At 37.8% G+C, this 27,363-nt stretch overlaps 3 protein-coding genes across 5 annotated transcripts in view; all 3 read right to left on the bottom strand.

Moving 5' to 3' along the window:
• Positions 1–752: 752 nt before the first annotated feature.
• TMEM174 (transmembrane protein 174) lies at positions 753–2,371 on the bottom strand. The gene is made up of 2 exons (XM_032212766.1): positions 1,758–2,371; positions 753–855 (listed from the first exon to the last, which is right to left on the bottom strand). Exons 1-2 carry the CDS (start codon positions 2,369–2,371, stop codon positions 753–755), a joined length of 717 nt encoding a protein of 238 aa, XP_032068657.1.
• A 9,666-nt stretch (positions 2,372–12,037) lies between these two features.
• TMEM171 (transmembrane protein 171) lies at positions 12,038–21,562 on the bottom strand. Its single transcript, XM_032214643.1, has 4 exons — positions 21,311–21,562; positions 17,087–17,802; positions 15,765–15,906; positions 12,038–14,483 (listed from the first exon to the last, which is right to left on the bottom strand). Coding segments are annotated over exons 2-4 (771 nt in total). The 5' UTR covers positions 17,715–17,802; positions 21,311–21,562; the 3' UTR covers positions 12,038–14,482.
• Positions 21,563–23,269: 1,707 nt separating this feature from the next.
• Positions 23,270–27,363, bottom strand: part of FCHO2 (FCH and mu domain containing endocytic adaptor 2) — a 67,982-nt gene continuing 63,888 nt past the window's right edge. For all 3 annotated transcript variants that reach the window (XM_032213938.1, XM_032213940.1, XM_032213941.1), the window contains one exon: positions 23,270–26,108. In XM_032213938.1, the coding sequence (XP_032069829.1) occupies positions 26,086–26,108 (23 nt within the window). In that variant the 3' untranslated portion in view covers positions 23,270–26,085. The remainder of the gene's footprint in view (positions 26,109–27,363) is intronic.

The raw sequence follows: 27,363 nt of genomic DNA, 5'->3' as shown, positions 1-27,363 counted from the left end.
TTTCTCAACCTTGGCAACTTGAAGATGCCCGGATTTCAACTCCCAGAATTCCCCAGCCAGCATTCGCTGGCTGGGGAATTCTGGGAATTGAAGTCCGGACATCTTCAAGTTGCCAAGGTTGAGAAACACTGCTCTAGACAGACCTTTTCAGTTGAGCATTGATTGCTGTACATTTTTAAGTAGAACTTTTAAAAGAACGTCTTTAACTTATTGCCTCTTGCTCCATCCTTCCAGAATTGCTACAATAGTGATTGAGCTTGTGAGTACTATCTTGTCTCTGATTCTCCATTTGCTGATTTGGTAAAGCTTAAAATAGAAAACAGGATCCCTGTGTGCTTGTTCCTGCTTCTTGATATCTTCTTGCGGTGAAAAGCACTGGTCATTCCTCAGACTACTGTCATTAAAAAAATAAAATAAAATCTGGATTTCACACGTAGCCCAGCTTAAGTAAAAACTGAATATCCATTTGCATATTACTCAAGAACCCAGGGGGCAGGGGAGAATAGGTGAAGTGGAAATGCTAGGTGATTTTAGAGATGGAATCAAATGCAAAATGTTACACACTTAGAAGGAATATGTCCACTTGCGTTTAATTCAGCTGCCTGATGAATGAACAACTCTTTTCAGCAAAAAAAAAAAAAATTGTCAGTAAAATTCATGTTATGTGGTTTATACTTATTCAAGTTATAGAAGTATGTTGGTGGTCTTATCGAAGTAGACGCAGTCCTTGCGGAGAAATTAAGCAGATCTGATTATGACAAAAGTGGGAATAGCTTCTCATAAGGAGGAGGTATGGAATCGTTGCCAAGATCTTCATCCAATATCTCTTCAGGTTCCTCAAGACTGTTAGTTGACCTAGAAATGTGATGGGTGGATGAGCAGGGAGAGAGGCATTTTATAAGATGCAACAACCAGCGAAAGAAACAAAGGAGATATGAATAAAAAGAGGTATTTTAAAACATATCACAAATGTATTTTGCCATATAGAATGATGGGAACAGGCAGGGGGTCTTGGACATTGGTACTTAAGGCGAGTTTTATATGCATGTCCAAAATGTGCCTGCATTTCTCCCTGCAAAATGCAAGTGAGAGACAAATGTGCACTTACTGTACAAAAGCTTGATGATGCAGAAAGGTCAATAGAGATTAGTGTGTCTCAGTATTGTTAACCTTAAGCTTTTGTTTGAAAATGTGTTATTTAACAGCTGGTACCTTAGTTATTGCAGCAAATTCAATATAGGACCAAACATCAGTTACATAGGGTTCAGATTATATTGAAATACACCGTTGCACCATAAAATGAAAAGGTCCAGCATATCATTATAAGAAAATTGGAGGATATAATGGTTTAGTGCATAGAATGCAACATTCTCTTTACTTTATATATTCCAAAGCTCCAAAAATAAACTCTGGGTCCGAAATTCATGAAGATCAGGTTGTGGTAATAGATACCCAGTAATCCACTCCCTTTAAACTGATAAAATTATTATGCACATTGGCTGAAAAGAAAGTTCTTTCAAGATAAGAGAGAAATGTACTTGAGAAAAACACCAACACATGGAAAATTAAAGCTGCATGTCAGTGAATTACTTAAATGGAATAGCAATAAGTGTGAAACTGTAGAGCTTCAGGCAATATTTTCACTTAAAGCAGTAACTGGAATTTTATCCAAGGAATGATACCGACTCTACTTCCTTAATACCTTTATCTGGATCTTGTAGTTTTGCTCTGAAGTGGAATATTCCCAAATCACTTACCTTTCACTTATGGTGTCCACTGTAAGATAAGCAGAATAATTCTCTTCTGAAAGAGCTGAGCTGCCCATGGGAGTGACATTAGCAGAATGAGGATGATTAAGAATAGGAATTATTGATGTGGAGCCAGGGAGAAATTCAGAATGGTTCAATACTTGTTGCCAATTGGCTGAATTGGTAAAAACCCTTCCTTGGGCTGGAGAAGGCAGGTAAGGAATCATTGCAGCTCCATGAAGAGTGATGGGCTGCCTAACTCCAGCGTAAAGCCCATTATATGTTCTTTCGGTGTCAAGTGAGCTTTCTTCATTCTGGTTGCAAGCGTTGCAGGAGAATATTTTAAATTTGAACACAGCAGTCAGCAGAAATGTCACACCCATTAAAAACAGAGTGGGTCCAAGCAATCGAGTCCATTCAAAATGAATGACACCTTCATATTTCACCCATCCAATCACAGTGAAGGTGATTCCTACAACCCCCAAAATGAGTCCAGAGAAAAATAATGCTGCACCAGCTTTGTCATCTTCAGATGCAGGAATTTCAGAGGGATTTTGCCGGCAAGGAGAGACAGAAAACCCATTGGCAGAGGTATCTTCTGCAGTGTTGTGGTTTTGATCCATTACACAGGAGACCAGTTCTGAAATAGCCTGGAAAAGGATATGTTTATAAAAGTATTCCAGGCTGAATGCTCCTATTTGTTACACAAGAACTTTGTTCACATTAACATAGTTACTGCAGACTCTGGACTTTCTGGTCCTAAAGGGGCCCTTCAGTTTATACTGTGTGTTACTCCAAGTTTGTCTTATCCTACCTGCCCCGCCTGTCTCCAGAGATAAATACTGACACATAACCTAAAGGTTACATCTAACCCAGGAGTGTCAAACTCACATTGTGGTCACATTACGTAGTGTGACCTTTTCCCCCCTTCTCTAAATTGGGGGTGGGTGTGGCCAGTGTGTGATGCATCCGGTCCGCAGGCCATGAGTTTGACACCCCTGATTTAACCTGTGCATCTAACCTACACCTAACCTTAAGGAAGTTCATGCACAAATTACAACTAACCCATATACCCACACACCCATCTTCAAAAGTAGAAAAGATACAACTGATAGTATACTAAAGGGGGTGAGGGAGGTAATGAATCCCCTTCATACTTAGTTGTTATTACAGTCTCACTTAGAGCAAAAACTCAAAACTAAATGGGAAGTTGCTTTGTCTTACCACTCTTCTCTTTGGCAATTTGTGCTATTAGATTTTTGGATATCTTCTGTGGGGATGCTAGATTATTAGAAGTGGGAATAAGTATATGATCACGCCTCTACATTTTGCAATGTTATTCACCTATCCTTGAGTCAGCAGAAAACTATGCTGGTTTGGATTTTGCTATCTTATCCCAATCCTGACCCTATGACTTCTGTTCCCAGTAACTTCAGTCACCTGACTTCTTCCCAAAGTAGTGTAATGGGTAAGGAACTGTTATCTGCCTTAAGGATGATCTTGGATGAAGTCAGAAGAGGAAAATATTACTTTAACACAGGTACAGCTAGGAATGACTTCAGGCTATCATTCAGGGGTTGAGGATGAGTTGAAGGCAACATCATAAAGACACAGTAAAAAAAAAGTTGTTGCTGGAGCATCTGTAGCTGGGGATATGACCTGGTCCTGCATTTTGGGATCATTTTAGGCAAGTCACATTTCCCCCTAGAATATAGTTATGATTAACAAAGAAAACCTATAAAGGATCTTGCCTATAGGATTCTTTTCTTTAAAGAGTAGAGATCTGAGAAGTGACTTTTTATTTGTCCCAATTGGTAAGTCAGGTTTACATGTGGGACGTTGTTTACCCTCTAATCGAATATGCTTCCTATCAGATATGTAGGTCTTTTGAACTATTTTTTTCCTTTGTGCTTCTTCCAAGTAATGTTAGCAGAGTCTGTGATTTTGTCTTTTATAAAATATGTGCCAAACAATGTCATAACTAATACCTAAGCTGTTTATTTGGACATACTTTTATTTTTAAATCTCATAATACTTGTTTTAGTAATTATAATACAGCCACCAGGATCTGTTTATGCCTATACCTGTTATTTTTTCTCTATGCCTGAATCCTAAATCTACTTAAAGTTTTAAGCTTATGATAGAAATTCAGGGAACGGCTTTTGGATCAAGTAATATACCGTTTCACCAACAAAAATAAATCCTAACTGAAATAGATCTAATTTAGGCTTCTTCCTGAGCCAGCTTGTTTTGCATTAATGCCTTCCAGAAATCTAATTTGTAGCAGCGAATGAAGAAGACAGAGTCAGGGGATGGATATGGCTGTGTTACCAATATTCTGTCTCTAAAGTCCTGGGTGAGCATAAATGAGCTGAAAACTATTTCATAATCTGGAGAATGCATTTTTAGTTAGTAGCCTGAAAACCTGCTTCCAATTTGTCATATAACTTTTTTTTAGAATTATTGTGGGCTCCCAAAATATTAAATGATTTCTAACTGTTCCTTAAAAAAGCCTCTTTCAAAGCAGCTTGCAAAGGTAAACTCAAATGAAAGGAACTGGTTAAGCAAAATCAGATGATGTTCACAAAAAGCCTGACCCAACTGGTGGTACATAAGCTGCGAATGCTTTGTGAGGGCATTTGTAGGGTGCTCCCACAGACCTTAAAAATTACCTTAAAAATAGTGTCAAAATCTTGTGTATTTGGAAGTTATCACTCAAATATTTTGCAAATATAATATAATTTTGCGAGGGATTTGGTGATTCCGCAAGGTCTTAGCCACTGCACTTTTAAAAAATGATTTTAATTTCAGAGAATCCAGAAATATACTTAGGTGGGTGGGGAGGTAACCCATGAACCTGCAGATTCAGTGTTATAAATCCTTGGCTTAAATGGTAGTTCTCCAAAGCTTTCAAAGACATTTGAGTAGTCACACAGAGGAAAAGTGTAGAAACTGCAATTTCAGAATGTAACTTTCAGGTCTAGGAAAATAAATAATGAGGGAAATGAGGGGGAAAATCAAAATTCTTTATTGCCATCTAGAGGTTGCTTTTATTTTTTATTTGACCAAATTTGATTTGGTTACAAAGATCTGAATTCTTCTGCATCCCAAAGCAGAATATCCTTGAATGCTCGAGAATTGGAAAAGGTGGTGATATGTTGGCACCAGTAAACATGGCCAATAGGTGTGTATTGATCCCACTTATGAGTCATTTGACCTTGGTATCATCTGAATGGTCAGTAAAATATGTCAGGCTGTATACACAGGTAAACAATTATGACTTTTTAATTGATTAATGGGGAAAATCCTAATTTCAATTTGAAACAGCCAGGAATGACTTTAATCTGACTCAAATATGACCTGGAGCGAGAAGAAAACACCATCATGAGGACATTGTAGGAAAAAAAAGAGGTGATCAGATATACAGGTAGTTCTCAACTTATGATCACAATTAAGCCCAAACTTACGTTGCTAAGTGAGACATTTAAGAGTTTTGCCCCATTTTATGACTTTTTTGCTGCAGTTGTTAAGTGAATCTAGTTTCAGCTGTTACGTTAGTAACATGGTTGTTAAGTGAATCGGGCTTCCCCTTTGACTTTGCTTGTCAGAAGGTCACAAAAGGTGATCACGTGACCCCGGAACACGCAACCATCCGAAATATGAACCAGTTGATAAGCACCTGAGTTTTGATCATGTGACCATGGGGATGCTGCAATGGTCGTGTGAAAAATAGTCATAAGTCACTTTTTTCAGTGCTGTTGTAACTATGAATGGTCACTAAATAAACTGTTGTAATTCAAGGATTACCTGTATTCATGCTGTTGTTAAGTAAAAGTGGGGAAAGAATAGAATGAGCTGTTGAGTTGTTCTCTTAGTTCATCTTTACAGAGCATTTTGTATGATGATCCCTTTTTATTCATTTTGAATACATTCATACAAGCCATCTTTTGTTGTTAGACTCTGAAAGAACAAGAGATAGCGAAGTATAATAAATACTTTGCCAGGTCTTGTTGTTTCAGAACGTTAATTTTTCTGACACAATTTCTAAAAATCTCTTCAAGGTACCCTGTCCCTCTTTTCATCTCAGCTATCCTTCTTTTCTTTCAGTAAACTAACTCAGCTTTAAATTCCTTTCACATCAGGAATTTCAGCCGTGCTCCACTGTGTTCTGTTCAATGACGCTGACTTTCTAATGGATGTGTCTAGGCCTGCGGTTTTAATTATTTATTAGAACTCAAGCTCATGTTGTCATGATTATCAAGGTAACAGATATTTCTTAGCCCCAAATCTTTTCTGGTAATTCCTGATAAGTATATGAGTAAATAAAAAAGTTTAGCAAAAGAAGTCTAGCTCATAGAAGAATGTCAGGTGAAAAATAAACAAATAATTATACAATAATCACAATTCCTGTGACATTAGTCATTACACAGCTGCAGGGCCGAAGCATTAACTCAATTTAGTTTTAACTTAGTATTTTTAGCCATTGTCTAAGTAGTCTATTTATCTAAGGACTATAAATACTTTGAACAGATACAGTTTATTAGTAAGTGTGCAGTTGTAGAGTCCACCTCAAAGCATTACAAATTATTAAAGCAGTACCTAAACAATGTTGTAGCCCACCTGTGGCCAGCAGAGCTGGTAGCAGACTCAGACAGTGAGGAGGTTGGGGGAGGAACATGAGCCAATCCTGGAATCTGGGGAAGGTTCTGATGAGTACTCTATGTCAGAGGCAGAGATGGGGGTCATGGCTGTCTGACAGTTATCAACCACCGTTGGAGATCAGTGGGGCAGAAGAACAGCTGGAGCCTGTTCCCAATGTGCACATGCGCAGACCTGCTAGAAGGCAAAGTTAAGGAACAAGGGCTGATTTGGGAGTAAAGGCACAGGTGGACAGTGAATGGCTCCTCCCATAGGGAATAAAGAGGCGTGAAAGGGGAGTGGAGTTTGCAGGAGACAAGTAGTTCATTTAATTAGTGTGAAGATTTGTTCGTGACTCTCAGAGACTCCTTGCCAACTATTTTCTTGTACAGCAATGCAGTTTGGAAGATATCGGCCTGGCAGCTCTCCAAAACTGATAAGGTCTGTGATTGTAAATTCACCCTTGAAAGACTGTTTTCCGGGACTTTGCTGGATGTGAGTGACTGGAATTCACATTAGCTTAATAAAAAGGGGTTTTGTCAGGATAAGGAGTTTGCTTCGTGATTTTGTGAAGCCTAGTTCAGAACAAACTACTCAAAGTGGCAATGGTTCAGAGTAACTAAAACTTAGGCTTCTCTGCCTGTCAAAGAATATGTTCCTATGATTGCAGATCTGGATCTGGGAGGCTGCTCTCTGCATCTTTTTACATAATTAGCTGTATTATGGTATTACTCTACTAAAGTTATTAATTTTACGATATGTTGCTATCTTGCAAAGGGGAACTGGCAGCATCTATATAAATAAAAATGTAATGGTTGTTTGTTCAAAATCACTAATCTCCAAAAGTTCTTGCTTTGAAATTTTGACATAACGTTGCATTCGAATATGCGAATGTTTTTATATATGTATATTATATAGATGTCACACCTGCGACAGATAAAAACATAATTTTTTGTAAAAACATGCTTTTTTGAAAACCAGTGCCATCTGGTGGATGTCAAAGCAACACATGCTATACTAAATATTTCATGATTCCATTTCAGTGTTTCCGATTCCATTGTTATATTGAATTTTCATAGATTTTGATTTATTTTCATTTTGATTTAATTATTTCGTGTGACATTGCGTTGGAATTGAGCTGTGTTGTTTACCATAGCGTTCATTTAGTGAGTATAGTATATTCGGAACAGTTCAGCTTCTCTCCAGCTCCGTCCCGATGGTCCCTTTATGTGTGTGGCTGGGCTGCGGCTGCACCCTTTCCCCTTTCTGCCCCTTCTCTGATGAGCTTTGGCCATTTCTGCCAAGGGGAGCCGAAGCCCTTCGGCGTTCCCCTCCCCTCCCGCCAGGCCTTTGCTGAATGCGGCGGGACACCACCTGTGACATCCCTTGGCCGCCCCCCCGTGCCCTTAATCCGGCCTACCCCCGGCCAGCCCAGTGGAGCTCCAGAGGAGGTGGAGTCAGAGTGTCTCCTCAGCCTGGCCGGCCACGCGCACTCTCCACCCCCCCTCACAGCAAGCCAGCTACGGCCTCACCAAGGCGGCTCCAACGGGGCGTCAGCGGTGGTGTCAGCCTGAGGTACAGCGGGGCTGGGGTGGCCCCTGGGTTCCCCGTGAGGCGGCACACCAAGGACTTCTCCTCCTTCGAGATCCTGGACGTCTCACTCTCCCGGGCCACTGAGTTGGGGGAGCCCAAGCGCAGCTCCTCCGACGAGATGCGCAACAACTTCCACGAGGCCGACAGCCCCAGCGCCGTCTACCCCAACCAGCTCGCCCAGCCCAGCAGCCCCAAGTCCTGACCAAAGGCAGTACCCACCTGCCACCCCACTACGCCCAGACTGGGCCACAGCAATGCATGGGCGGGTACAGCTACTAGTTCTATACAGCCACATTTGACTACAAAAAGAGAAATTCTACCTAAAAGCGAGGCTTGTAAACAAAAAAAAAAGAAATGGAAAAGAAAAATAAAGAGGGCAATTGTAGTGCCTGGAGGTCATTTAAGTAATAATTCAACAATGTAGGAAAAATCAGTAATAATAATAATAATAAAAGATAAAATAAAAGAGAGAAAGAGAAGGAAGAAGAGGAAAAGTATGGTGAAAAAATTAAAAGGAGAACAAGGTAGTGGGAGAAATGGTTGGACATTAGACAACAAAGGAATAAAAAGGATGATCAAAATATTGAGAAGGCAGAGAAAGTTATCAATTGTTTTAGTAGCTGTCTTTATTACAAGAGATACTATAATATACACAACTAACCCTGCATTGACTTTCTCAATACTAGAAGATACTGAGAAAACAAAAAAACAAATTAGGACATAAAGTAGAGGATCTTGATGGCATTCACCTGAAAGTTATTAAAAAACAAAAGTGAAATTGCTGACAAAGCATGCAATTTGTCAATTAAATGAGGTTCAGTGCCAGAAAGCTGGCAAGTAGCAATTGTTCAAAATGCCCATTTCCAAAAATAGTCCAGCAAATAACTCAGTGCAAAAATGGGTGAAGTGAGAGAAAGAACTCACATAGCACATTGAGAAATACCTTCCTGTTTCATTCCTGTCCTCTACCTGACATATTAACCAGACCCTTTAAAAAAAACCACCAGTCACCAGTCAGTACATCTTGGTTCAAAAATACCCCACCTGACAGATCAATAAATCTGAAGGAGGGTAGGAAGAAGTTCATTTGGTTCATTGAGAGGTCTCATCCTGATTCATCCTCTGCCCCAGCACTATCCAGCTAGTCAGTCAGCCGGACTATTTTGGAACACATGTTTATTTAGAAGACAAGTTTTACCAAGCTAATGAAAACAGAAATTGTCTTACTTTCCCATTTTAGATCAACCTTTTGTGAAAAAAGAGCTAATTCTATTTTTTGGAGATAGTGGATAGTAACTCTTGTTATTTTAAAGAAAAAGTCTACCACTATTTTGAAAGACCATTAACACATGTTTAAATCAGGTCTAAATTATTCCTGAAGAATGCTTGATTTGTACATGTGAGGAGTTCATGTAATTTCTTATTGGTGCTCTACCAAGTAATAGTTAGACATTACCTAGACAGATGCTTCTGTGAAAACCTGGTGCCTGATCTATGAAACCAAGGCCAAATGGGACTTGGAAGACAATGCCATGCAATCAGAGGGAAAGGGCACATCTACAACAGCTCAAGATGAACAATCAAATCGGAATAGATTCCAGCCCCTGATCATTTCATCACTAACTTCTCTGATAAGATGTACCTGAATGTTTGTATAGCAAGGCTTGTATTAGCAGAAGAGGAAAACACAGCTTTAAAGCCAACAGCCAGAGGTTGTAAGCTTCCTCTGTTGTGGGCTAAAGATGGAAGAGTTGCATAAGGAGACATATCATCTAAAGACTTTGGTGGAGTGTAAGAACCCTCAAGATTCATTTCATCGCATAGTGCATAATTAACTTGTGAAATTCTTCACCATGAGACACAGTGATAGACATTAACTTACATGGCACTAAAAAGGGACTGGATACATTTGTGGAGGACAATGCTTATGGTCTTGAAGATGTGTGCCATTTATTGGTTGGTTTCAAGTGCTTGAGCAAGAATATGGTGAGGTAAGCGCATATGCTTCCATCCTTCAAAGTACAAGCTGTGCTGTATATTCAATACAGTATTACCAGCACCAATATTTTCCTTAGCCGGAACACAAGTCAATTTGAATTTACAGTATGCATTTATAGTGAATGCCAGACCTTTTCTAACATTTTAATATTCCTTAAAAGCTTTTAGAGGGACAAAGTAGCACAAGTAAAACTAGATCCAATGGTTATGCAAAACAAAAAATCAATTTCAAACCTTATGTTAAAAGAACAGCTGTACTTAATGTAGTAGAATGAAAAAAATAATTGTCTTAAGAGTGGAAAATAATGTTCTTCTAAACTGGCTCTCAAATATAATATTTATGGCAGATTGTAATGAGCATTTGGTAAAAGACTTGTGACTCTGAAGATTCAAGAAGGGGAGCAAAGAAAGGGTCAAGTTTTGTTGTTCGTATACTGCATGCACAGAAATCATTCATAAATATTAGATTCAGGACTTTTTCTGTAATGGTGAATAGGAATAATTGTTTTCCAAAGAACATTTCAACAACATGCCAGGCCCACTCCCCAAACCCTACAAAGCAGTCTGAAATTGGTTTATTGGGTTATTTTCAACCTTGGAATACGAAGAACAGTTGGATAACAAAGGAATTCAAAAATCAATGTTTTCAAATTCAAAACAATTCAAATTCAAAAATAAAACCAAGCACTTTTTGCAAGAACCATTTAATCAGTGCCACCAATGTCTTTATCTCTGCTTATATAAAGGGAAATAAATTATTTATGCCAATCCATATTTTCATTAAAGGCTGGGTTTGCCTACTTCCGAAATGGAAACAAGTAAATCTGAGTATATGTAATAACATAAAGCTGCTTGGCTACTACAGTCAATCATTATCCCTTCTGTTTAAAAGTACCATTTTAAGGATATCATCATATGTTCTAACAATTTTGAAAATAAGTAATGTTCCTAGTGCTTAATTCCTAATGGTTATAGGTTCTAAAGACGACTGAAGAGGGGAGTTGCAAACAAAATGCATAATTTTTAAAGTGCATAGAATTCATTGCAAGGTCAATTTTATTAGGACTAACAGATCTCCTCTGCAAAAATCCAGATGATCACTAGACATAGAAAGCTAACTCTAGTGGTTGGTTTATCAATTCTTTGATTAGAGTTTGCACACCCAAGACATGCAAGTCCAAAACCTCAGGGAAAAATTGGGAATAGGTTGGAACACTTGGGGCACTCACATTATGTCTCAATAGCAATTCCTTAAAGATGCTCTTGAGCTCTGAAATATGCTTTTCTTTTCAACTTGAGATCATTGCACAGATCCACTCCTAATATCATTACTGCTAACCCCAATAGCAAGGCAAACCTGAAGTCCTGGAGGAGGATTTGAGGCTTAGGAGTCTGGAAGAACAAAGCAAGAGTTTTTTTTCAATTAGAAAAGTTTATCTACCAAATATACATATAAAATAAAGACTGCTTTCTGTCCAGCAGCATCAGACAGAAGAGGTCAAAACAGGCAAGATGCAATAAAATTGCTGCAATTAAAGCCCTATCTTTTCATAATACACACAGTATTGACACACATGCATTGACACACAACTGGCATTTTGTTTGTTTTGACCTCCTCCGAATATGCTGCTTTCCTTTCCTTCCTTTTTTATAATTATTACAAAGCCAGAAATAAACTTGTTCATCAGCTGAACTAAGCCAACTCCTTGGGAACACAGACCTGGCAGAGTCCTCTTTGAGAAATGATTTGGGTTAAGTAGATGAGAAGCATTTCCACTGGATTTGTGCTAAACACAATCCACATGAAGGCAGGAAGTTAAAAGTAAAACAGGAGCTTGAACTTCTCAAAAATGACAGTAATTATATAAATGTGTATGTTGTCTAGTATCATTTAATTTCTAGTGGAATATTTGTGAGATTACCTTTAGTCTAACCAGTAGAGGATAAATGCTGGGCATCAAATGTACGCTAAGACAAAATACTGAATGTAGTACTGCCTTCTTTTTTACGCTTATTTTTTCAAACTTTGTCCCCAAAAAGAAGTGGGCTATACACACGTATTCAATAATACTGTTTTTATTTGCTATGCACCGATACCTAAGCATAGTACAATACCTATTTTTCTCCATCATACACAGCATTGAGCTTGGAATGAATAAATGGCCCAAACTGCCCTCCAGATAGTTAGCTTCCACATAGAATTCAAGTTGCTAGTTGTCACTATAAAGCCCTTTATAGCTTGAGACCTGGAAGGTACCACTTTTCCTGTTTTTGCCTATCCAATAAGATCTGGCAGGATTGGCGTGCTCCAGGTCCCCTTGGCAAAGCAGTATCATCTCATGGCATCCTGGAGTTGTTCTTATCTTTTAGAATAATTGTTTAAATCTGCATTTTGCATTATAGGAAAGCCTTGAGGTGGTCCTGGGTCTTTCAGCAGACTCTGGGAGTGCACTTGTGACGTATGTTTGTACATTATTGGTTTCCTGATGTGATTTATCTTTTTTATTGTTAGATTTCTTTTTAATATATTGGTATCCTTGTACGCAGCCTAGACTTTGTTTAGTAACCAAGGCAGTCAGTAATTCAATTACATAAAGAAAAGAACTTCCATGGATGAACAGAATGGATTTCAATTTGGATCTCCCCACTCCTGGTCCAACTCCATAATTTCCACATTATGGTTTCTTTCATAATTATTCCTCATGACTACACTGAGGCCCTTAATTCCGGCAAATGGAATGTGTCATTTGAGGCACCAAATGTTTAAGACACTATGTGCCACTTTGCATCATGATATTTAATAAATTAAAATGCCACATAGATATAGATACCTTCAGTATCTCATATCTTCTGGGCCTTTACAGCAGGGGAAAAAAGAGGAAAAAGACATGTAAAGTTTTCAGAATTTCTTCTAGTCTAAGCTGAACCTAACAATTGTCAAGATAGTAGTTGATTTGCTCTGGATACTTAAATCTCATGCAGGAGTGTTTATGATGATTCCTTTCTTGAATAATTCTTTAGAAATAGGCAGTTTACCACTTACAGGCATTCTGCCCTGGCTTCTGCTGCAGTTTCCCCTATGGTTGGCCTCTGAAATCAAAGAGTGTGGTCTGTGGCTCATGAAGACTGGGCCATCTACTCCAGGACTCTTAAGAGCCATCAAGAGTTGTTGTTGAATGTTGAGAGTGGCTCTAGCATATTCCAGCACTGTCAAGGATTGTCAGAGATTCACACTTCTTTGCTGTCCTTTTTCTGTGCCCTCTGCTTACCTTTGAAGCATAACACAGTGAACCAAGAAGTCACAATATGTATCTGTTCCCTCATTCATTTCCTAATTCTCTATTCCTGCCAAGCCTATGAAATAACAACCTCTTCAAGAAGCATCAGTGTATAACTTCCCACTGCTCCTATCATACCTCTCTTCTTCCTTATCTTCCATTCCTTCCATAAAGGAATGTCTCCTTTTATTTGACTGCTTGGTAGAGCAGTCATGTGACTTTTATGGCAGCAAAGCTTCCAACTCACTTGCTTGTCCCTCAGCAATCCTTTCTTGCTCACTCAGCAAATGAATTTTCCAAAATGTCTGGAGGCTTCATGCCTCCCTGACCTTTCTAACACTGATGAACTGCTGGATTCTAACACCAGCAAATAAGCCTGTAACATGATCGTGTTGTCCATTTTTTAAAACTCATTCTGGCTTCCTACTTCAGCAGGGTGTTCAGCCAATTCCTTGTTCCCCCTTATTTTCCTTTTTTACTCAAGATGTCAAAGTATTTTTCAGCATATCCTCTGGATTTCAAGCAGCCTCCATGAAACTGAGCTGTTGCTACTGCTACTATCCCTGACATTGGAACAATAAGAAAAACGGATGTGCAAGTTAACAGATATACATTTGTTGTAGAAGTGGCGTGGAGGGCAAAGTATATTACAGGTAAGGGAACAATCTATTTTACACTAACGATCACTAACGTTTCCTTTGTCTTGTAGGAAATAAATGTAGCCACTTGTTTCTGGGTAAACCCATTTCCCCCCACATCCATGTTCCAGCCACTTTTTTTGTAAAAACCCCAAAATATTATATATGTCTGGTGAAAGCCTTTGACTTGAAAAAGGTTGCATGTTCCTAATGTAAAACCTACTGCTCTCTTTAATGGGTTGAGGAAATGCAGGTGTAGCCTTTTTCATTCTCCTTTCATCTTATTTTTATGTGGAATTCCTGTAGTTCTTTCTTTTCTTGTCTTTGTTTATACCTGTTCCTTCCCCTGTCTTTCTGCTTCAGCTCTGAATATTTCTTATAGTTGGTGATAAGCAGATGGTAATGGATTAGCTGAGTATGGAAGGGAGACGACAAGACACATTCATTATTTACAGCTGCTTCTTTTGCCTTGTAATTCTGAGATGACTCAGAGGAATGACAATGAACTGATTAAGTTTTAGAAGGCAAACTGTTTTCTGATACTGTGGAACTCATTCTCTCTGTAGGCCTCTTATTCACAACTCAATACTCTGAAAAAAACAATAACAAAATAAAAATGTTAGACATAGACATATTACATATTTCATCTAAGATGGCTAATGTTGATGCTGATAATACTAAAAAGTATAACACTTTATAATAATACAAACAATATAAGAATAGTATAAACTTTATAACAGTAAGGAGCTGTGAGAAATATATGAGGTTAGTGAAAATGGGATGAGCTACTCATGCAATTACTGACAAGCATCTACCTAGGATCTTATAATTTGGATTGCTATACAATGTAGGTAGTTGGATTTGATGGTCTAAATCAGTGGCTCTCAACCTTTTGGGCACCAGGGACTGGTTCCATGGAGGGAGATTTTTCTGCGGACCATGGTTTCATGTGCTGTCTGATCCTGCGGATGGGGCTTTGTTTGCACGGCCCAGTTTCTGGCATGCCGTGGCCCAGTGTCAGTTCACAGACCGCGGGTTGGGGATCCCTAGTCTAAAGGGCACCTTCCAACTCTATGATTATATACACTATATGGTAGAATGACATCTGGCACAGATATTATCATTTCAACACTCCCTTTTTCTTTTTCTAGTATGCAAAGACTAAATATAATTTTACACCTGATATATTTGTCTATGTAGATCACCATCTATAATTAATTTTAATTAATTAAATGTCTTTTTTCCAAGTAAACTTCACTTATACTCATACTTTTTTTAGGAAGGTCAGGACAGTCTCGTATGCAGGTGCTTATTTGATTAGTTTTGCATATATATCTATTAGATTTTTACAACCCCTGGTATGCCCAAATGTGGGAGGAAGATCACTACTTCCATTCTCTGTCCTTCGGCTCGTCACAAGAGACCATCCAGGCAGAAACCCAATATTTTTACTGTTGCCTTTTTGTTACATTTTTTGTTGTATTAGTGCTGATATATATATATCCTTAAAATATTAAGACCAAACCAGACATGATGTGAGAGATCCATTAATAGATACTTCAATTTTTTAAAAAACTTGAAAGCAGGTGCACTTAACAAAGAATCAATAAAGAATCAAAGTTGTAGTAGTAGAGGAAGGTAGCGAAAGTGGGATTATCTTTCTATCATTACATGCCTATTAGCCAATTTAGAAATAGATAATAAAAATAGGAATTAATAATTATTGTTCACACCAACCTAATTCCAAGCCTCTCAATGGAAATGGGGGGAAAGTGTGTAAGTCTATTTAGGAATCTCCCAAGTCATGCATAATTTGTTGCTTATTTTTAAAACAGTTAAGTATCTAAAATTAAAAGCAGAAATACCCTTACCAGTTAATAAAAATACTGTGATATGGTGGAGGATTTTCATTTAAAATAAGTTCGCTGGTTACCAAGCTAGGAGTTATGGTCTGTGGTGAACAATCAGAAAAATAAGGTGGTGGTGGTGGAGGAAAAACCATTACAGTATCACCTGCAAAATAAAGGGAATGCTTAAAAATCAACATCTTCTGCAGATTTCTTTGCAGCAGTAAATAAGAGAGCCATCTTTCCAAAGTATATTTCACTAGAAATTCAACATGAGCTGGAATGTTTAATTTATATTTTTAGACTAATTTTAGTTTTTCAAAATAATTACAGTTATGTTTTATAATATACAGGCAATCCTTGATTTATGGCCACAACTGAGCCCAAAATTTCCATTGCTAACCAAAGCAGTTAAGCAGTTGAATTGCACCCCATTTTGCAACTCTGTTTGCCAAAATTGTTAAGCAAATCATTGCAGTTGTTAAGTGAATCATGTGGTCATTAAACAAATCTGTTTTTCCCCAACTGACTTTACTTGTCGGAAGCTGGCTGGGAAGGTAAATGGGGATCACATGACCCTGGGGCACTGCAACTGCTATAAATATATGCCAGCTGCAAGAGCCTAAATGAAACCCAGTCATGTCACTTTTTCAGTGCTTTTCTATTCCATGGTCACTAAATGAATAATTGTAAGTTGAGGACTACCTGTATTGAATATAATTGAAATACGATATAATTGAATATAACTGAAATAAAAATGTTCTATCCCCAAGACATACAAGTTTATATAAAAGTAATATGTTTATTTATGTCTTTCAAACTGTTAACCAATATATTCACTTACTCAAACTCAACTAATGGTATCATGGAAAATGACAAATCTCTCTGACATTTGTGAATCCTTTGTTTACTTATTTGTATCCCATTGTTTTTTCCCTTTCTTTTTTTCTTTTTTCTTTCCTGTTTATATACCTTCTCTAAACTGACTAATAAAATGAGTGGTGAGATTCAATTTTTTTTTACTAGCGGTTCTGTGGGCATAGCTTGGTGGGTGTGGCATGGGAAAGATACTGTAAAATCTCCATTCCCTCCCCACTCCAAGGGAAGATTACTGCAAAATCCCCATTCCCTCCCAATCAGCTGGGACTCAGGAGGCAAGAATAGATGGGGCGGAGCCAGTTAGAGGTGGTATTTACCGGTTCTCTGAAATACTCAAAATTATCTATCGGTTATCTATCACTATTGGTTCTCCAGAACTGATCAGAACCTGCTGAATACCACCTCTGAATAAAATAAATTAGAATTCTAATAACCGATAAAAATATCTGGCTGGTTTATTTACTTACCTACTGTAACTTGAAATGTTTCGGAGTTCAGTTGTTCTTCACTGACTGAAGATTCTTGGATGAGGTTTAAGTTTTGTTTCTTTTTAATGTGAGCTATTACAAAGAAACATAATCCAATAAGCACGATTAAAGGGCCCATAGTTTGAACAGAATGAAATCCACAGTCCTGGAGTTCAATGCCAGATGTATTGCTATGGTTAAACTGCTGATAGCGCCATCCTGGACTGCATCCCGGAATCCATATGCCAAGGACACTAATAAGCATCCCACTTGTTAAAAATAAAAACCCAAACACGAGGAACTGAGCAAACTGACAATTTCCTCGACAAAAAACAAATCCATATACCTGATCGTCTTGCAATTGCACATCTCTGAGATAATCTTTGGCTCTCGATTGTGCCAAAATTATACAAACTAGTCCAACAACTGCAAGCAGAGGCCCAATGATTTTGAAAGCTCCCTTACAGTCACCAAAGGCTCCGCTTGGACATGTCTGCAAAACAAACATTGATAGCAAAAATCCAGCACATAACAATGTAATGCCAAAAACGAAAAGGAAAGAGATAAATTTCCTAGGATGCCCATTATCTCCTTCCATTCCAGATAGGGAGCGAGGAACTGAATACATTATTATTGTAATAAGAAATCCTCCTTCAAAGTGAAATAGAATATGTTTTCTTCTATGAAGATCAGAATGGCATAACTCTTTAATAGGCCTGGAAATTAAAACAAAAAGATAAATATAATTAGGCCATTAAAGGAAAACACACTGATTATCCTTGACATAGAACTTCAAAGTTGAAATAAGATTAATCTGTTCCTGCTTAGTTTGGTGGACACCAAAAGTATTCCAGTGCAATATTATTAGCTCTAGAACAAAAACAAAGAACAGTCAGAAATATGAGATATGACAAAAGAAAGTCAGTGGAAATCTTTTGCCCATTCTGGAAGTGAGTCTACCTTTAATAACCGCAGTAAAAGGAAGCTCAGACTAAAACAAGTTTACAGTGGACAAGAACTTCCAAATCATTCCTTCCTTCCTAGTATCAGCACTTTTAGGTAGATCAGTGCAAATAGGAAATCATCTCCAGAGGGAGACTAAAACTACTTTTACTGAGACCGTGTCAAGCCTAAGGAAATAGGTCTACACTTCTTTATTGTTACAATGCCTATTTACTAGCTTCTCGCCAGACAGACTGCATTATCTTGGGAACGATCAGATAAGGCTTCAGGGACTGTGGGAGAGATAAGGCCTATACTGTTTCCTGCTCTGCAAGGATTCACACCTCCCCACTCTCTAGATGGAGATTCCACCACAAACTGTCTATTATCAGAACCTTTGAATTCTGATTTTTATTAGAAAATTCTAAGATTGTTGTTGTTAGCTGCAAAGTCGTGTCTGACCCATCACGACCCCATGAACAACATTCCTCCAGGCCTTCCTGTCCTCTACCATCCTCTGGAGTCCAATTAAGCTCACGCTGACTGCTTTGGTGACTCCATCCAGCCACCTCATTCTCTGTCATCCCCTTCTTCTTTTGCCCTCAATCTTTCCCAGCATTAGGCTCTTCTCCAGTGAGTTATTCTAAGATAATCATACTGAAATCAATTCCAAATAAGCTCCCTTTTTACGACCCTATCGCTTCTATTCGAGTAGAGTTGGGGCAACTGGATGGAGCTAATCATTTACTGATCAGATATCCTTTCTGATGCCTACATTGAGTTCGCAGAAGATATTGTTTCTTTGTGCCCTAGAACAGAAACATTTGGCACTATCTAGGATTGAACTCTCAACCTTCTGAGCAGCAAGAGAATATCGTCACCACTATGCCAGCATGCTGCTCTTGCTACAAGAATTATGTAGACTAACTAAGCAGATACACTATTAGAATGCAAGTAGGGAAAGAGACTTTCTAGACTGGAAGGAGAAATAATTTAAATGACCTTAAACAAGAAGTCAAAGAACATCATCTTAATTGGCCCTATTAAAATAAAATAAACACTAGTTAAATACAAATAGTCATTCCTTTATGTCTTTCAAAATTTCTTATATGGTAAAGTCTTATTTGAGTCATGCTTGGTATCTTCTCATGTATTTTTCCTGGCAACAACTTGGAAGTTGTCTGATAGTTCCTACATTCTGTGTTTTTGTTTTTACTTCCCATTTTACCTTACAGCTCTGATTATTTCCTGGTGGTCTATCATCCAGATTACAATTGACTCCCATGTAGGCAAGTACAAGATCACAGCTTAATTTAGCCAAGAACTAAAAATATGAAACACGATTATCCCCCAGAATACCAACAAAATTAAAGCCAAGCTTAAAAAATCTTGTAGACTACAGCATAATGACTATACATTGTAATTACACTCAAATGATTTCAGTTTGGTTAAACTGTGTGAAATATTAAAATGATTGAGCCAAAGAATGTAAGCAATACTCTGCAACATTTAAGTTTTGAAAAGTGATTTTTATTCCACCGCAAATAGAAAAAGATTTAAATGACAGAAGGGATACTATACATTTCTATCTTCAAATAAAGTAGAACAACAGAATGAGTAGTTTTCAAAATACATAGTAAGTTAGGCTATAGAGTTGTATTATCATAAGCAAGCTATCTGTCTCTATCAGGAGCTATCAATAAGATCAAGATGCTAACAGCCACTATGCAACTGTCATATATAGTAGAGGTAGTTATTTAATAGTAGAGGAGTAAATGGGGACAAACATAAACAACTGTAGCAAGGAGTAATTTTATTCTTAAGAAATAGTGCATGAGCATATGCCATACTTTCCCTCTGATATCTGAAGCTATCCTTAGCTAGTCATAATACAACATACATTTGTTTTATGCTGTCAGCAAAAAGAAGCCACTTAAGAGCAAATTCCTGTCAGCAGATTTTTTTTGCAATATTACTGCATACCTTTTTCTATCCAGATATATTAGTAGTGTCAATCTATGCTTGTAGGACATACCGAACACCAACCACATTTTAGTCTATTATACCATGTGAATTTAGCATGAATGTATGTATATGTCTTTTCAGTGTCATGGAAACTTATAAAACTAGGTTATTTTAATTAATCATGGCTAAGTTGATCAGGTAGAAATATCTGGGAACACAACCTTTTTTGACTAATTTTAGGATAGTCATATCAACTTTTGGGATTAAAATGAGGCATCTTATAGTACTCTATGCTTTATCTACTCTATTCATTTACAGTTTTGAAAGACTGGAATCCATTTCACAAGATGTATAAAGAGCAATCTTAGTGTCTATACTGGCACAACAGGAGATCCAGCCTCTGAGTAAGAAAGGCAGCCTTGTGCCAAAAACACCACCAGAAGCAACAAAACATAAATACGTACACACACAATTGGCAGATAGCAATCGTCCTAAAGCATAGGACAAGCAGATACCACAACATTCTGGAGTGGTTGGATCACCATTTCAACACCAACATGCATTTGCAGGGAACCGGATCTGCAAAACGGGATACTGTATGTTTGGAGGTGGGATTTTTTTCTCACTGGAATACTACTTGTGAACTAGGGCATCCCCCCTCTTCCCCCCCCCCGTGAAAAAAGCACCCCCAAATTCTGGCATTCCAATTCAAATGAACCCACCGACCATATCACCGAAACATCACACTGGCAAGTCAGCTGCTCTCTCTTACCTGATGCTCTCCAGCTGTGTTGGGCCAAATATTTCAATTTCCCTCCCCCCTCCCTTCTCCACTCAGCATGCCCAACGGCTGTGGTGGCTAAGGACAAAGAGTTCGAGTGCGCGACACGCAATACTTGTGCGGAGCGGAAATAACCTGTTTGAAGACTAACTTGCAAGTACCGAGTATAATAAGCTCCTCACCTTTCAAAGTAAAAAAAAAAAGGAAAGAAAAGAAAAACAAAACCCACCAGCTCTGACAGGTTTTTCTTTTAGTGGCGTTGGGGAAAGGATGGCGGCAGCGCGAAGAAGCCGCAATCAAGGAGTTACGGCGACACTGGCGCCAGCATCGGCCTCGGTGTCTCAGTAAAAATACTGGGATTTTTAAAAGGGATTCTCAGTATCCGAGGGGGGGGGGGGGGGGAGAAAAAAGAAAACGCTTCTCCGCACCAGCCGCCATTCCTGCCTGCAAAAGCCCAGCCGTTCATCTCTCCCACCCTCTCCCGGAGGGGAGGCTCCCCAAGGCTGGAACTAGAAGCCTGGCTTGGGCTACCTTACCCCGAGAGACTCTTCTCCTTTCTCGACGGGTTCTGCGTCGTGCGGGTCGGGAAGCTGGGCGCTTTCCTCGGGCCGAAAGTGCCGGTTTGCTGATGCCCGGAGTGACCTTGAGCCGCAACGCTCCCGCGGTTTCCCTCCCCTCTTGGGTCCTTCCTCCGCAGCCGCTCCCGAATCCTTCCCCCCCACCCCTCCCCAAGTCGAGTCCCAGAGGCCGCGCCGGGAGAGCAAATCGCGCGCGCCCTCTGGGTTGAAGCTCCCTCCTTCCCAAACAGGCGGTGCCGAGAGGGAGCCGCGGAAATGATAGGAAATCAGCCTCTTCTCCCTCCCTCCCTCGCTCCGGATTTTGGGAGGAAGGCAGGCGGCCTTTTAAAGCGTGACGTGCACGAGCGGAGTTTGCAGGTGCAAGCTAGCAACTGCATGCCCAGGAGAAAACTTTTAACGAGGTGCATCACTTCCCCCAAAAACAGCTTTCATATTGTTCGGATTTTGGGAGGGAAGGGAGGCTAAAAACGTTCATAATGTTCCGTGCACGCAGCAGGAAAGAATTATGTAACAGAATACAAAAAATACTTCCAACTTTTTTCGCCTGGGGTAAAATGCATAAAGCTTTTACAGTTTTTAACAGCAAACAACTTGGGTAATTGTTGAATATTGGTTTCTTCGGACAGTTTAGAAATATTAAATGTTGGTATGACAGATAACATACTTACAGATGTTAGCTGTAATTTGAGGTAGGGAAGGCATTGTAACTATAGCTGAGGCATCCCAATGGTAGTTCATTATAAGAGGAATATCTTATTTGTTGTCTATGTGGGCCCCATGAAATTGCTTCTCTGCATGGAACTGATGCCTAATTTAGGGGATTTTGTTATGCTTAAATCAAGTTGCAGGTGAAAATTCTACAGTTGTGTACAAGGGAAAAAATTCTTGGTTTACATAAATCAGAACTGCTGCCTTGTAAAATAGAGTGAAATATTTTGAGTTTGGATAGGAAGACCAGGCATATATTTCATAAATACTAAAAAAAAATCATTTGGAAGATGCTAATACCTGCAGATGTCTATCTAATGACTGCAGGTCTCCAATTTTTCTTCAGCGATAACTATATAACTTTCATATCAGACAAATAATCCATAATTTTCTAATATGACAGCTATAGATACAGAAATTATTTAGCACTGGTAAATCTAGAGCATTTTCTAATGGAGGTTTTCAGGATAACTACTGTCCCTCATTAATTCTCAAGAAAATTGTTTTGGGACTTTTTTCATTCTCTATTTTTTGGCAAAATGCAGTAAATTTAGTTTTGAACTGTGAACGATCCATCTTTCTACTGGAAGCAATTCTTCCCACACCTGTGGCTCAATTCAGTCATTATCTAGAGGCCACTTTCTGCATGTTTACTAGAACCTCAAATAATCTAGTCAACATAGCAATATGCATCTATGATTTCAGTACCTGGAGAAAGATTCTTGATTGCAAAACTGCTCATGTACTGTACTTTCATATCAACTTCATGGATTGTACACTATTGTATTACAGTGGAGGAAAAAACTATTGGGGTATTACAGTAATTAGTTTACATTTTAAAATGTATATTTTACTACACTATCTAATTGTTTTCCCAAATCACAGAAAAATACAAAAATGTAAAAAAAAATGAAGGTGCTGGGAGCTTAACCATTTCTTTTTTTTCTATATACAATGGGAATGAGAGGAGTTTTATTATTTCACAAACAACTAAAAGAAAACAGGAACAGACTATTTTTTCTTACATTCTGATACTAGTAAACTGGAAAAAGAGCTCATAAACCTATAGCCATAATAGTGCTGAAAAATATGTAGAAAAGGAACAAATTCTAACAGTGAAACAGAATCAGATTATATTTTATCTGAAGACTGTCCATGGAATGCTTCTGCATTATGTATGAAATCATATAAACAGCAACAATCAGATTGTTATATATTACATGTTTATTATAGGTGCAATTTTTAAAACATTTTTGTAAAAGATCAGATGTATTTACAATTTCTCTAAGATTTATATTGCTTTAATTTACAATTTGTAGAACCTGTAGACCCTTCAGATTTGAGTTTACAAATTCTCCCAATAGGCAGCTACAAAGGCAATATCTTTATAAACAAGCAAGATCCAGCTTGCTACATGAAATTTCCACGAGATAGGTTTTATTTATACACATCTATACCTATATTTAGATATAGATTAAAAAAAATATAAAGTTGCATGGCTTCAAAATTATAACCTGCAGCCTTTGTGAATATGTATTTGAGAACATTTGGTAGTAAGGCTAGAAGGTGCTGAAATTTAGCACTGATTTAGAAAGAATACATGATTAAAATGGAAGATAAAACAGACTGACTTTCAAAAATTATTGAACTGTTCAGTTGTTGATTGTATTAGCAGATTAAGAATCCATTAAAAGTCTGTACCATCTGAAATCTCAATTTGTTAAAAATTCCATCAAAACATTTTATTCTACAATATAAAAATTAACTGTGTAGTACTCTAATGGAATCTTAGTTTTTTTTATAAAACAAGGCAAATATATAAACTAATTTTTGACTGCAATTCTATAATCATTTATTAATCTATGAATTATTCATGCTTTTCAGTATTTGTCTGAAAACAATTACAATTGGATTCATTTTTGGTTGAAAATGTGAAACTGAAGAATTTTGAGTGAGAGGCCAGAGTTGAAAATCAAAGATAAAGTGGCTTTTTTTTCTTAAGGAAAAAAAATTAGCTGCCATTTCCCTCCCATCCCAATAATGAGCCAGAGTATCTTGTACATTATAATGTCATAATGTAGTATCTTTCTGAGAGACATTTATATCACAGCTAAAGAATGAATGTTGCTGGGCTGCTGAAGGTATGTCACATGAAGTGATGGCAAAGGTTTATTTCTTTTTTAAAACAAAAAAATGATCCATGTATCTTTAAAAACAAGACAGCCACATTTCAGGTGTCTGATACCCCCCCCCCCAAAAAAAAACCATCACTGATATTTTCTCTCCACTTTTTGTAGGAGATTAATGGTCTCACAAGAGGGAGGAAAAGATATCTGATTTATCTTAGGTATTCATTACTTTGTCAATAGAACAGAATACATCTAGCTTTATTTGTAGTGTGCTAAGGATTCATCAAAATTTAGTGGCCATATAGAACACTGATATATTAATCCACTATTTTATTCATTAATCCACTGAGTTAGTGATTTTCATGTATGGTTTTGTTAGCAACTAGAATTTGAAAAAGTACTTAATTTCTGGTGATGTTGGTCATATAATTCACCTTCCCTAATAACTTTTGACTTTTACATTTAATTTTTTAAAGGCATATAAATTCTAAAAACAGGATTTGTATCAAACTTATTTAAATGGGTCACTTTCTTTGTATTACGGCTATTACCTGCTTCTTTATTTGTGGTCATAAAACATTTATTGAAATTATCAATAATTATTTTTGTTTTTCTTAAAATAGACCTTTAAAACAACATTGCTGCTCATAAGCAACACTTTAAATCCATTTTATATGTTTGAAAGCATATGAAATTCATCTTTTTGTAGCTAGGGAATTCTACACTTTTCAGAAGTGTAGCATTTTTTATTGTTTTAAAATTTAATTCATTGTCAGGATTTTTACATATCTTTGGTGATATTTTAAATGATGATACTATATGGTAACTGACAAAAGTTAAAAGGTTTCTTTTGTAATGGCTGCATTTATTGCATTTAACCCAACAGAAGTTATTTTAAAGGCTATTTTCTGTTTTGATTTTCAAATGCCAAGTTATATCCAATTGTGCCTATCTTCCAGAGAAAGAAATTGTAGTGTGCTGGTTGGCTTCTCCTTCCCACTTTAAATGCCTCATGACCCCACAAAATCGACACCAGGAGTCCTGAAGAGCCTCCCTAGCAAATTTGAGGGGTACATGGAAGATAGAACACAACAGATTCTTCCATTCTGTAAGCATAAGATTACTTACTTCAAGTTTACTAATTGGAAGATCTAGATAGTTAAAACAAGTAATGAGAAGCACATAAATATTTGACAGGCACAGCTTTGAAAAGGCACAAACATTACACATTTCATATAAAAATAAATAATCTACAGCATTAATTAAAATTACAACTCCCATCATGTTAACTAATGGCAGAAGTAAATAACTCTGTTGTACATTGCAATTTTAAAAAACCATTGCACTTTACATTAAAAACCATCTATTATAAAACACTGGTCATTTAATTATGTATGATATATGGAAATAAAGTTATTTTTATAGATAATCTCTAATAAGATATGACACATGAATATGCAAATGTGAAAACAAAAAAAATACTTTGCCACTGTTTTGTTTATGGAATGGCAATATTGAAAAATATACTTCAGTAATATTTATAGAAAGCTAAAATATAGTTTTGTTTAAGGTATCACAAAGCATCACACACTTTAAATACCACACATAACTGCTATTTGGCTCCGAGGCTACATTACTATTAAGTATTTCAGTATCTTGTTTCAGTATTGCAACTGATTTTCTGTACTGTTGGAGTTTATTTCAGTGCTATTTCAAAACAGAATAGTTTTTAAACTGACTTATTTTCAAAAGTGCATTTTGTTGGGTATAAACTCCAAAAACTATGCAATGTGTTTTCAAAAATTAATGCATGTTAAAATAGTGTTGGAAAGATAGTAAGATAATGAATAAACTTCTTATTCATTGGAAAATAACTTAGTTTTCTTAATAGGCTGTTCAGCAATCTGCCATATATCGTCCTGAAAGACATAAAAAGATCCAGTTAGTATCTCAATAAACAACATTAATAGGAAATACATTTTTTAAACTAGACATCCACATGTTTTGCCACCCTGGGGTGTTTACTTCAGTCCTCATAGTGATGATCTCCGACCTTCCATCTAAAATTAGGATTTCAAGAATGGAATGAATCCTTCCACTTCCTGGTGTGCCAAGGAACCTGGTGTGTTTTATCATGCAAAGCCCTCTGCTGCCCTTACACATAGGAGGAGAGTTTTTACATGAACCAGAAGAATGGGCAGAAAAGACAGTACTTACTACCTGTATTACACACACACACACACAAACATACACACACACACAAACATGTTTTAATCAAAATGCAAAATTAGTATACACATTTTTCTAACTTTTTATAACGTCTAACTTAATAACTTTGTTCCGCACCAGTGTCGCCTTTTTGTACAGTGGATGGCCTTATAAATTTGAAAAACAAACTGATAACAGGATTATAGAACTGCAAACACCTATTACAACAGGTTTTACCCTTATGATTCTATATAGCAACAGCACGTAGACTTATATTCTTTCTTACTTCTATGTGTCTATATACTTCTATATACTATATACTTTCCAGAGGCTTTCTAGGAGCCTGGGGTGGGTAAAAATGCCCTTACCCCCCCCCCCCGGGAGGCCAAAAACGGCCCATTTTCTGACTTCCACTGGGCCTGGTAGGTCCGTTTTTTGCCCTCCCCAGGCTCCAGAGGCTTTCTAGGAGTCTGGGGAAGGCAAAAAACAGTCCAATATACAAATGAAGTGTGGAACGGACTTCCGGGTTGCCCATTGGGCTGTTTTTCGCCCTCCGGAGGCTTCAGGGAAATCCTAGGCTTCAGGGAATCCTAGAAAGCCCCTGGAGCCTGGGGAGGGCAAAAAACAGACAAAAATCAAGGCTGAAAATCAGCTCCACGCTGGAGCTGACAGGGCGATGCCTCGTGTGCTCTCAGAAATGGCTCCATGTGTCACTTGTGGCACGTGTACCATAGGTTCGCCATCACAGATCTAGGTCCACATTTTACCCACCTCAGAAGGATGGAATTCTGAGTCAATCTTGAGCCAGTGGGATTTGAACTGCTGAACTGCAGCTAGCAGTCAGCTGAAGTATCCTGCAGTACTGCACTCTAACCACTGTGCCACCTTGGCTCTTGTCCAGCCACCTTGGTTCTCTTATCACCAATGATTGTCGGACATTACAAATTAGCTCTATAGGTTATCCTC

The sequence above is a fragment of the Thamnophis elegans genome, chromosome 3 (assembly GCF_009769535.1).
Source record: "Thamnophis elegans isolate rThaEle1 chromosome 3, rThaEle1.pri, whole genome shotgun sequence".
NCBI lineage: Eukaryota > Metazoa > Chordata > Lepidosauria > Squamata > Colubridae > Thamnophis > Thamnophis elegans.
Note: the sequence above shows the minus strand (reverse complement) of the source record. Positions and strands in the feature narration are given on the sequence as shown.

What these genes read in the sequence shown, in the direction of transcription:
- TMEM174 (XM_032212766.1), bottom strand. Translation starts at nt 2,371, where the DNA reads ATGGATCAAAACCACAACACTGCAGAAGATACCTCTGCCAATGGGTTT. An exon ending in GTGGACACCATAAGTGAAAG is followed by an intron (nt 856 to 1,757) that starts GTAAGTGATTTG and finishes TCACATTTCTAG; the next exon opens with GTCAACTAACAGTCTTGAGG.
- TMEM171 (XM_032214643.1), bottom strand. Translation starts at nt 17,714, where the DNA reads ATGTATTCAGTTCCTCGCTCCCTATCTGGAATGGAAGGAGATAATGGG. An exon ending in AACATTTCAAGTTACAGTAG is followed by an intron (nt 15,907 to 17,086) that starts GTAAGTAAATAA and finishes TTTATTTTGCAG; the next exon opens with GTGATACTGTAATGGTTTTT.